The following is a 12,319-nucleotide window of genomic DNA, read 5'->3' on the forward strand; positions in this document are numbered from 1 at the left end:
GCAGTGTTAGGGGGAGGAACATGTTCTGCTGGGCTTCACTGGTGGCTGAGAATCCACCTGTAATGCAGGAGACCCAGTTTCGATCCCTGGGTCAGGAAGATCTCCTGGAGGAGGGCATGACAATCCACTCCAGCATTCTTGCCTGGAGAATCCCATGGACTGAGGAGCCTGGCAGGCTACAGTCCATAGTGTCGCAAAGTGTTGGACACAACTGAAGCAACTGAGCATGCAGGCATGCACCCGAGTTCTGCTATTATCCTTTACATCTGGTGGGAGCCTGGATTTGAGTCTGAGAAAGGCTGGGTTGAGTATGTACATCCCTGACATCTGAGGGTGGGACATGGAGTTGACGACCCCTGCTCCTGCCTGACGGCACTACAGCACACTCAGCGGACTCAGCGTGGAGCCTCTGCCCACCCTGATCCCAGCACATGGGGGCTGCCCAGCTGACCCACCCTGGGATGAAGACTGACTGTCTCTCTTCCCCAATGGGGCGTGGTATTACAGGTTTTTTAGCTGGTGGCATGGGAAACCTGGAAACTGGACCCATCTGTATAACCAGTCATGGGGCACCTATGGGGGTCTGCAGCTCCCACCATGAGTCTCCCATGCTGGAGGGGGTCCAACACTAAATAGCAAATAAATGACATGCGGGAGGATGGAGGAAGAGGGAAAGGAGAAAGGGGAGAGAGAGGAGAGAAGCCGACTGCAGGAGAAAGGAAAATGTTTCATAATTTATTCCCTTTAACATCACTTTTTTCCTGTTCTGAGGAACAAAGAACTTTGTATTTTTCATTTTGTATTAGGCCCTAATCAAAGATTAGGGGCTGTAAAGAATCACCTCTGAGACTCATCCCCCAAAATGGAAGCTAATACAGAAAACTTCACTATGTATCGCTCATTTCAGAGTCAGCTACCCTTCGTGCTGCCAGGGCTTCCTGCCACCTTCCTAAATCCTAAATGTAAGGCTCTGAAATTAATTATATATTTTGAATGTCAGACTAACAGGCTCCTTTCAGAATATGATGATGGGGGTTGCTGCAAGGTAGCCATTTCCTTCAGATAGTTTGCTACAGGATTAATTCATATTTCCTTCGAAGTACCTTACAAATATAAAGCACTATCAAGACATTATGCTTGAAACTTACTGATAACAACAGACAGGGAAAGGCAAAATTTTTCTAAGATTTCCCTTTATTTTCTATTAAAGAAGATAACACCACAACATTCTAACATACAAAAATATAACTATCTTCCTGATTCGAATAAGCTGACTACAGTCATTGTAGAGATGGTCAGAAAAAATCGAATATGGGTTGTTCATTATAGGATATTAAAGAATTACTGTTAATATTGTTAGGTGTGATGACATAGTGACTGTGAAAAAATTCTTCATAGATGTATACAGAGTTTACATCTGTGTACATCTGCATTTATTATGGGTAAAATGACATGACTTTATATATTTCAAAAGCAGAAGAGAAGGAAAACGACAGGAGAGGAAGAGAAGGTGAAGAAGAAAAGGATGATAAAGGTGACAAGGAAGGTGAAGATGACAATGAAGACGGGAAGATAAAATGTGAAGTTGAAGGAACAGAATTGCAAAATGAGGAACCTGTGTGATGGAGACGTGGGATTTCATTGTAATAGTCTCTTTACCTTCACAAATATTTTAAAATCCCCATAGTGGAGTGTGTGTATGTGTCTAACTGTTGCCTATAAAAATTTTCTAATAAAAAATTAGGGCACAGATTTTTCATTCTTCTACATACCAAATGTCCTGTTTTTTTTTTTTTTTTTTTGGTGCTAGAAGCATCCTCTGAGGCTGGCAGGAGCTCTAACTGAAGAGATACAAACGAGTTAGTTGATGGGAAGGATAATCTGCCCATCAGTTCCTGACACAATAAAAAAAGAGAAAAGGAGAAAATGGGAGGAAGAGATGGTCATTGTTTTTCTCCTAACCTTCCCTTCTAATTATGCCAGAGTCAAGGCTTGGGTCACAAGGAAAATGACTTTGGTGCTCAACCATTTGCCCTGTTTTGTATACATCAAAAAAGCTCTTGTTCTCACCACATTCCAATCTGACAGTTTCCCACCTACTTTAAAAATGTATCAAGAGGCCAGATGAACAAAAATATAAATAAAAGGACCATATTACAAGGAACATCTTGTTTGTAAACATAGAGATAGCCTTCCTGTTTTTCCGAATTGCATGATATGTAACACTTTAAAAGTTAAATCGTTGTATATTATTTTATAGGTATTTTAGATATATGTTCAACAGCCCAGCTTTTAAAAGTTAAATGTAAATTTCTCTCCTGAGTGCAGATGGTGGCCAAGCAAAGTAGCTTCTTCAGTCCTAAAGACAGAAGGTCAGGTCATGGCTGAAAGACCAAAGAACAATTGCTGCCTTGCTACTCCAGACCATCCATGGAATGAGACACCACTACTTTCTTGTTTGGCAACTGTCTGTTCAATTCAGAATAGTTACACAGAGTACCTAGAAGATGCCCTCAAATTCTGTCTGAGAAAAAAACAGTATGCACATCACATTAGAAACATCTTGGAAAACTATTAGGAGAGTTTATTCCTAACTCTGACATCCTAAAAAGGCATACCTCTATCTAAAAACAACATTGAAATCATTATAAAAACTATTCATGTTTTACTATTTAGCAGGTAATATTTACAAATGAAAACTGCTCCTTTTAAAAATCCTGCAGAATTTAGCCTCCACATCATTAGTAGTTAATTAAACTGAGATATAGTGAGAAAAGAAAAATATTACAAATACTTCTGCATGTTATTCATTTTTAAGATATATTATAATCTTATTGCTCCTATAGTATTTTTTTCTCTCTAGAACATTAAAATGTAATTTTTAAATAGCTTGGAGATTCTACCTTATTCCAGTTAGTCTAAAATGTTATGCTAGCAGATGCTACAGAATAATAGGAAAGGCATATAATAATGCTAGGGAACATGACAATATGATACCTTTTTTAAAAAGCTATGATACATCAGAAAAGGAAAGTTCCATGTTGGTTGGTAATACTAGACCTTCAGTTTCTGATATAAAGGATTTTTAATTCCACTATCAGGCACGCCCCCAACTGGATAGAATAAAATAGCGTCATTATTTGAACATAATGAAATGTATGTTATTTGTTAATAATGAAAATTCTTCTGAAAATGTAAAACTCATTATAACACTATGAATGTAGTGGTGCAAAAGCAGAATTTGATTTTGGCTGTTTGGATTTTATTTCAGTACTAGGAATTTCAGCCACCACCTGAAAAACTTTTTGTACTAAATTTCATTATCACTTTCATTTTCAATACTTTTCCCGATTGTCTTTGCATTATTTGCATAGAGAGCTGATTGGGCTGAAAAACAAATATGTTGGAAAATTTGGTAAAAAATGTTGAACTAAAACATATTTCAAAAAATTTACTTTGGGCTACCCCCTTTTAAACCATAGTGATTTCTTTAAAATAATGACACTGAGAATTCAGTTTTATTTTAATTGAATAGATTTATCAACCTGCTTTCACTGAATATAAAGAATGAAAGCTTTCAATGTTCTGTCACACAAAACTAAGAAAATCAAAAGTCAGTATATTTGGAACTGCCTCACTAAAAACTTTATCCATGTTGTCAATTAAAATTGAAGTATCTACATGATCTCAACAAAGATATAATGTAAAACATCTGTTCAAACTTAAATTGAAGTAAGTAACATTTTTTTCCCTAACATTTCCAGTTTTACTGTATTTAGGTTTCCTGAACAAACGTATTCATGATAGTCTTAGTTAAAACTGGTTCCACTCTGCCAACAATCAATTTGATTGACATGTTTACATATCAACTCATCTCATCTCACAAATTTTAAACTTTTTCACTTAAAATTGGATTCAAGTTGGCATATTTCAAGAACTTTATTTACATATATTTTAGGTTCAAAATGTGCATTAGAACATTTTTTTTAACTTTTTTAAGTAATAGATACATATATCCAAATGTATATTTATGACCCGTCAGAGTGGAATTTCATATGCATGCAGTTGTATTCTTACAACTTCATGTGAATAATTTTAGGCAACTGTATATGAAATTCTTTTAATAGTATAAATTGGATCATTCCATTAATTAGAAAGAATATAACAGAAATAAATGACTTAGGAATAAAATGACAAAGATTTCAGGAAAAAAACATTAGTTATATCTTTAATTGCTGCAGGTACTACATTTGTATCAAATCTTACCTGATCTTTAATTTCAAGATCCCTTTTAGTTTTTGTTCTGTACTCTCTGTGCTCCTTTTCGGCCTCATCCTTCTCCATTTTGGTTTTATTCAATTGATAGCGCATTTCTCCACACACCTGTTAGATTACAAAAACTAGATCAATAGCTACTGGAATCTACTATTCAATGCCTGCAATTAGATCTTTTGGTGCCCCCTAGAGGTCATATGAATAAATAAAACAAGTTTTCTAGGAATGGTATTTTCTATTTGCGTATTCAATATATTGTTAAGATGTGGAGGCAATATCAGCTATTATTGAGTCTTGCAACTTCAAATTACAGATAAAGCAAAGCATAACCAGGGAACTCTGGTAATATACACAAGAATTTTTCACGTAAAATAAGAGCTTCAATTGCATATGATCTTCTAAAATGCACTATCATCTCACTGTGAATAGGTAAAATTATTAATTAAAATATTAAGCTATGTTATTTTAAAAACTATATTAAAAATTAATATAGTTTTTTCTATATTAAAACTTACCTTGAAACTATTTCTCAGTTAGGCTCTTATTTAAGGAAATTAATAAAGGAATTCTTCTCTCTGTTAATAGACTATATTATTAATATTTATGTTTAGAGTAGAACCCAGCCAGTATTTACTGTAGGCTTTGTAGATAGTGTCAGTCTTACCATGCAGAATACTATGTATTCAAGTTAAGAAAATTAAAAATCACAGACTGCAACTAAGTCCACTCTGCTTTTAAAATAACTATGGCATTTAACATTAAAGGAAAATATACATGTAAGTGAAATGATTTTAATACAGTATTAAATAATAAACACATGTAGTATCTAAAAATTATGTATCATCCTTTACATATTCTTTCAATCCAGGGTATCTCCATATAGATAAATACATTTAGAAAATGCAACTAGCAGACAAATCTAAATAAAGAAGTTACAAACTTCTGAGACAACTGAGAACTTGTAGGGAGATCAAATAATACATGTCTGCTAAGTCAGTTTCTAAGTTACAAATATGAGATTTTTAAAATTAGGTATCATCCAATGACTATTCTACCTGAAACTTTTTAATTTTGGTAGTTCTCCAAAGTGATTATTAGAATTTTAGAGATTAGTTTCATCATTATTGAAGCTTTAGAATCTTGTAAAATCTATATGCATTTCCTATGTTTAAATAAAAAATACCTTAAGACTAAACTAGTCTGTGTTTGAAAATTATAGTGACAAGATAGAAGAAAAACTAAGTTTCTACCCAGTGACCCTCAAAGAGTTTTTAAAAAATGAATAAAATTACTAAAAACTGTATTTGAAATTCAGATATCTTCAATATGTGAGAGCTGATCCTTTCAATGTAAAAAATATTAATGATGCACAAAAATTACTAGTCAAAGCTAAGTACAATTTAGAAATCAAGAACTACAGAAAAACATGAGAGGAGCCCTAATTGTCTTCCTTCACTATTTCAATCTATTTGATTTACATATAAGAATATAATTTAAAAATCCAAATTATAATACCAACACATAACAACTACACAGCCATGGTGCTTAAAACTCAGTATCAGTACAAAATTATTATATATAATAACTATCTAAGCATTAAGTCCTATTTAAAATAATTGTATCCCTTAAGTTTATTTTTAAAGTTTCCCTGCCTCACTAATTTTGGTTTAAAATGCATTTGTTAAATTTATTTGTAACACTTCAGTTTCATCTAAAATAAATCAGCAAATTAAATTTAACTAGGATTATATTATCGCAGAGTTGGAAGCAATCACAAGGCACTCCCCTGATGTTTGAGTCCTTTTGAACAGTTCTAAAGACAGAGTAATCATTCTTTACTGTCCATATTTCAACAGAAAGTTCTCTCCTTATAATGAACTACAAATCCTCATGTAGCTCTCACCTATCATCCAGGTCAACCATTTCTATCCCTCTGCACCAATTCTCTTACTTCTACCCCCCACTTCCACACAAACACATCAATCATACTGGCAAATATGATATTTTAAGCTTTGCATGAACTATCTGGAATTTTAGAAAGCAAATGAAGAACTATATAAATTCAAGGGAAAAAAAGAAAAATTAGGCTTCCTTTCCTAATATATATTAAAGATAATTCAAATTACTGAGTTATAAAGCAATAATGGCATTAAAAATGTGTCAGAATTTGGGAAAATATGTTGAGAAATAAAATACAATATGAAATGAGTGTGCATTTTAACAAAATTATCTGGTATGTGTTGATGAAAAACAAATTGATTTAATTTATTACACCATGCATTTCCCTATTGAGTTACTTCATCTTAAACCAATGATTACTGAAGTCTACACAGACCTCTAGTGTTTCTTAAACAGGTACCTTAGCCACTTAATGACCATTAAACATTTCAGTTCCTGGTTCACAAGTGTGTGGATGCCCACAGCGCAGACATTGTGATAGCATAGTGTAAAGCATAAATTTAAGGACCAATAGAATAAGAAGTTGTAGTATTAGAATCTTGATTTTAAAGAACAGGTCTGAAACGAATGAGAGGTAGAGAATTTTTTTATGTTAAACACACCTTTATGTTGTAAATAAATGTATGTCTTTTAGTATTATTGAGAAGACCAAACTTATACCATCTCTGGGGAAAAAATTACCCCTAACTGACTAATTTAGAAATACAAGTTTTATCAAATACTTAATAATTAAAGTAATAAAATTTGCCTATTTACAAGTTTGTCTCAACAACTTAACCCTTAAGTTCTTTGAGGACATTGTTTGTGTCTAACCCATCTTCATATTTGCAGCACCTAGCAAAGGGCCTGATGCTAATAAATAAATGCTTGCCGAATGACCATTATGTGGATCTTTACTGTCTCAAAACAACAAAAAAAATTTTCTACTCCAGACTTCTTCCTGAGATTTACAGACTAGGAAAAAATTTTCAGAGAAAAGATTTACATAATTAGTAAACTAAAATCTCTCTTTGTACCTCTGTGACATCCATTTCCCGGGAAGCAAGCTGGTTTTGAATTTCCTCAAGTTGATGAACAGCTGATATCTTCTCTCTTGTAATCTTTTCCACCTCAGCCTCCAGTTGGGCAATATTCTGAGATAGGGTCAACATCTATAATAGGAAATAAAAGTAGGACTTTTATTTTATTTTATCATTTAGGAATGATAATGTCATTTGACAAAATAAATATTTAAAACATCTTGAGTTAACAGTCTCAGCATGGCCACTGGACTCAAGTCATTTCCCTGTGGATAGGGTATCTCCATGACTCTGCATTCTCAATTCATCAATCTCCCTTGACTATCACCTCACATAATTACTTTTTTCCCCTAAACTTTTAAGATTTACTCTCTTAGCAGCTTTCAAATATACAATGCAGTATTGTTACTTAGAGTCACCATGTTTTTTACTTTTAAAAGATATGTATGTACGTATTTATGTGGTTGTACCAGGTCTTAGTTACAGCATGCTGGATCTTTGGTTACAGCATGTGGCATCTATTTACCTGATCAGGAATGGAACCCTGTCCTCCTGTATTGGGAACACCAGAGTCTTAGCCATTGGATCACCAGGGAAGCCCCACCATGCTTTTTAAATATTAAAAATAGAATCAGTGAGCAGACATTTTTTGAGAAACTTCCATATGCTACACTAAGTCTCTAATACCAGAGTTTATGAATTTCTAAGCACTTTAGAAAGACATATCTAATATCCGAAAAATTCAATAAGAATTAGTATTTTTTAAAAACACTAAGTATTTTAGTAATTTTGTATTAAGGCAGACACAAGAATAAAGGTGCTGAATTTATCCTCCATGTTAAACTATATTTAAAATTTTATTGATATATTCTTTATCAACTAAAATTATTTACATGCACAGTGCTTAAGACGTCACATTTTTTGCTGTCTGTTTCTTCATTAGTCTAGAAGTTCCTCAACAACATATTCCTTAAGAGGCATATGATTAATGTTTGATGAATTTGAATCATTAGAATAAATGGCTTTTCTGAGGGACTCTATGATAGCAGGTGCTTAGTTTTTCTTCTAAGGGTTAGAAATGCCTTCCAGACCTTAGATTTAACCTTTATAGTTTTCAGTTTGCAATTACATTTTAACTTCTGCTCTGGTGAGTCAAACTTTTCTAGGCAATCAGTTTCTCATTTGTATTAGCACTTTTAAAGTGATGAAGAAATGCTACCTTGCCCCCAGATCAAAACATAGTTATTCGTTTTTAATCAGCCAAAACAAAAACTGATAACAATTTTGACATAATATTTGATATAATATTTAAAATCTACCACTGTACACTAACATGGGTGTGAATTCAGTTTTACAACAGAAATCAGTACCTATAAAGTTTGTAATAAAAGTCAAGATTGCGTTTGGCAACTAACTAAAATTGAAAATATCAAAATAATGAGCTCAGGTAGCTATTTTCTAATTTAGACAGTAGAGGTATTATTTAACTTGTCTCAGGATTGTGGGGAATTGTACATTTATCATCAAGAAATTGGCTACAAATCTAAATTGCACGTAAAATTTCTTTTATTAATACCAAGCTATGAACTATCCTTATGCAGATTACAATCTGAAACAAAAATTAAAGGTCAAAAGAAGTTAACTGTAACAAATCAAAAATACTAACAAAATTTCCTTAATTTAAAAATTCAAGTGCATGAGGAAGCATATTATGAATATGTAATTATAGCTTTTCTGGAACCTTACAATAACAACAAACTTTAATTACCAGCTACTAAAAAATTCATGTATTATTTATGTGAATCTTATGGCAAATGTATTAACATTGTGTGGCTTTTTTGAAGTAAATGTGCAGACATTTATTTTGCTAGTGGAAAATTCCGAGTCAGTTTCTATAGCATGTGACAAATCGTGCACGTTCCACATGATTCCCTCCCTCTGCCACCCATCACTTGTTTCCTCTACCCACTACCTGTCTGCTCCCTTCTGTCACCCACTTCCCGGAGCCTCCCCTCCTATTGACACACCTTCTTTTTCCCCATGCCCACCATCTGGAAGTCAACATTACACTGCAGGAACTTCTCCACCCACATCTGTTGCAGAGGCAGAAGTAACACAGACAGCTGCAACACTGTTGGAGGGCCAGGGTGTTGACATCAGGAAAGTCCTTTAAACTTTGACAGGGGCAAGCAAGAGACAAGGACACCCAGGACGGGAGAGCTTGATAGAAATTTCTACAATGAAGCAGTCCCTGGTGAATTGAACACAGTATAAAATGGCATTCCTCATAAAAAAAGGCACAAGCATTAGGGACTCTAGCAACGGGCTATTATCAAGAAACCAACTGAGAAAAGTCACAAACCACAGGGGCATTCAATAAATAGAAGACTGAAGAACTGATTGAACTAATAAACTTGGTGTCTTAGGGCAACCAAAGACCATTACTGATGCCAACAGGCAAACTCACAGCAAGAACTGTTCATGGAGGAATGATTCAAAATCTGTCTAGGTGGAAGGCATCTGCTCTTCTAGAGCTTCCCACATAAATGAAATTTTTAAAGCAGTAGGAAGACAGGGAAGAAGAAAAACAATAAAAAGAGAGAAAGAATATACAAGTCTCAGAAGCAAGCCCACCACAAGGAAAGCAGGGACACTTGCTCCAACACTAACCATGAGAACTTAAAATGTTGTGGTTGTTGAGACTTCCTACTAAAGTAACTTCTCGTGCTAGGCAGTGTGATAATATTCTTTTTTAATCCCCTTGGAAAAGGAATGTATTGGATTAACTTTCTATTGAAAAAAATGAAAACTAAGAATTTTCCCAAATTCATTTAAGCTAATAAATAAAAAAATAGAGCTGGATTTTATAATAAAATGTGTCAGCTTTTACTAACACAAAGGTCCAAGAAAGCTACCCAATAGACCTAACTCTTTCACTAGAGAAGGATAATAGCCACAAACTAAAATTTTTGTAATGTCCACCCTAAGCCAGGTAGTTTGTTAGGTACTTCAAAACGTTATTTTATTTAATTCTATCAATTCTTCAAGTAGATCAAATCTGTCATTTACTACTCTGAAATTTGGAGGGTAAATGAATTATTCAAGGTCACAAAAAGGTCGAATTGGATTCAACACTAAAGCCTTTTACTTCAAAGATTCTGCCATTTCCTGTGAGAGTACTGCCTTCACTGCTAGGATTGCTTTCAACTCTTTACTCATACATCTTTATTTGGGGGCAGGATCTTGAGATTAAGTGTCAAATAAGGCTTAATGGGGACAAAAAAAATCAGAAATGCACTGTATTTCTGTGGCCACTTTTGTTTATAAAATAATTACCAGTTTAAGAAAGTTATACATAAAAGCACCTGGAATATTGCCTGGCACATTTCAGACTTCATTTCTTCTTTTCAGGAATTCTCATCAACATATTTTTACATAGTAAAAGTACTCAGCAAGGCAAAAGTTGCCACTAAACAACCCAGGAAAAAAGTTTCCTAGGCATAATTAGTGGCTGATCTTTGTTCTTGATGCCATTCTCTCTCTCACATAAGCTCAGCTCACAACTTTACCTTCCTCCACACCTTACTCACATTGGTATATCTGCCCCTCATACTGCATTTCTAAATCCTGCCTTTTTTTTTCACGCTCAGTTAAAATGCCATCTTCTCCATAAAGTTTTCCTGCCTTTTTTTTTCTTTTTTATGCTCAGTTAAAATGCCATCTTCTCCACAAAGTTTTCCATGATCTCTTGCAGACAGAAATCTGTTCTGATTCTCTGAACTCTTAGCATTTTAGTTATACCTTTCCCGGAGAGGGAAATGGCAACCCACTCCAGTGTTCTTCTTGCCTGGGGAATCCTATGGACAGAGAAGCCTGGAGGGCTACTGTCCATAGGGTCACTAGAGTTGGACACAACTGAGCAGGCATGCACGCATGCCTTTCCAATGGCCTGGGGCCTTCTTTCTTCCACTTGTATTCCCCTTGTATTCATTCAATAAATATATATTGAGCACATTTTATGTGGGAGGAATGTGTCAAGCAATTAGGATGTTAACAAACCATACATGCAGGGGAATCACAGTAAATTAGGGGAGATAATTCAATAAGATTTTGCAATAAATTGAGATATAGAAGCCCATAGGAGGGGCTCCCAAAAATTCATCATTGGGAGACTATGAGAAGATATGGTGTCAAGAACTCTAAACCATCAGTCAGAGAGGCTGGAAGAAGAGTCCTCTAGGCAATGGTGGGTAAGGGGTGCAGGGATGGGAGAGGAGGGGCAAAGCCCTGCAAAATTCTGAAATGAAGAATTGGTACGGCAGACTAGCAAGTCTGCACATTTGAGAAGGTGCAAGTAGGTTAGTATGGCGGTAATGTAAGACAGAAAAAAGAAGGGAGATGAGACTGAAGAAACAGAGAGGGGGAAAAAATGTACAATCTTTACATTATAGTGAAAGAGCTTAAAAAGATGCCACAGAAAAAAAACTACAGGCAAATATCACTGATGAACACAGATGCAAAAATTTTTAACAAAATTCTAACAAACAGAATACTACAACAACATATTAAAAAGATCATACATCATGACCAAGTGGGCTTTATCCCAGGGATGCCAGGATTCTTTAATACCCACAAATCAATCAATGTGATACACCACACTAACAAGTTGAAAGATTAAAACCATATGATTATCTCAGTAGATGCAGAGAAAGCCTTTGATGAAATTTAACATCCATTTACGATAAAAACCCTCCAGAAAGCAGCCATAGAAGGATTCTCCAGGCAAGAACACTGGAGTGGGTTGCCATTTCCTTCTCCAATGCCGGAAAGTGAAAAGTGAAAGTGAAGTTGCTCAGTCATGTCCAACTCTTAGCGACCCTATGGACTGCAGCCTACTAGGCTCCTCCATCCATGGGATTTTTCAGGCAAGAGTACTGGAGTGGGTTGCCATTGCCTTCTCCGTAGAAGAAACATACCTCAACATAATAAAAGCCATATATGATAAACCATAGCAAACATTATCCTCAATGGTGAAAAATTGAAAGCATTTCCCCTAAAATCAGGAA

At 34.8% G+C, this 12,319-nt stretch overlaps 1 protein-coding gene across 8 annotated transcripts in view; it reads right to left on the reverse strand.

Moving 5' to 3' along the window:
* The window catches only part of SDCCAG8 (SHH signaling and ciliogenesis regulator SDCCAG8), a 243,423-nt gene that overhangs the window by 153,818 nt on the left and 77,286 nt on the right, over positions 1–12,319 (reverse strand). For all 8 annotated transcript variants that reach the window (XR_011247670.1, XR_011247669.1, XM_069545550.1 and 5 more), the window contains exons 11-12: positions 7,251–7,385; positions 4,267–4,383 (exon numbers count right to left, since the gene is read on the reverse strand). Coding sequence is in view for 6 of the 8 variants with exons in the window: in XM_069545550.1 (XP_069401651.1) it covers positions 4,267–4,383; positions 7,251–7,385 (252 nt within the window). In the remaining 2 variants the exon portion in view is untranslated. The remainder of the gene's footprint in view (positions 1–4,266; positions 4,384–7,250; positions 7,386–12,319) is intronic.

The sequence above is a fragment of the Ovis canadensis genome, chromosome 12, assembly GCF_042477335.2.
Source record: "Ovis canadensis isolate MfBH-ARS-UI-01 breed Bighorn chromosome 12, ARS-UI_OviCan_v2, whole genome shotgun sequence".
NCBI lineage: Eukaryota > Metazoa > Chordata > Mammalia > Artiodactyla > Bovidae > Ovis > Ovis canadensis.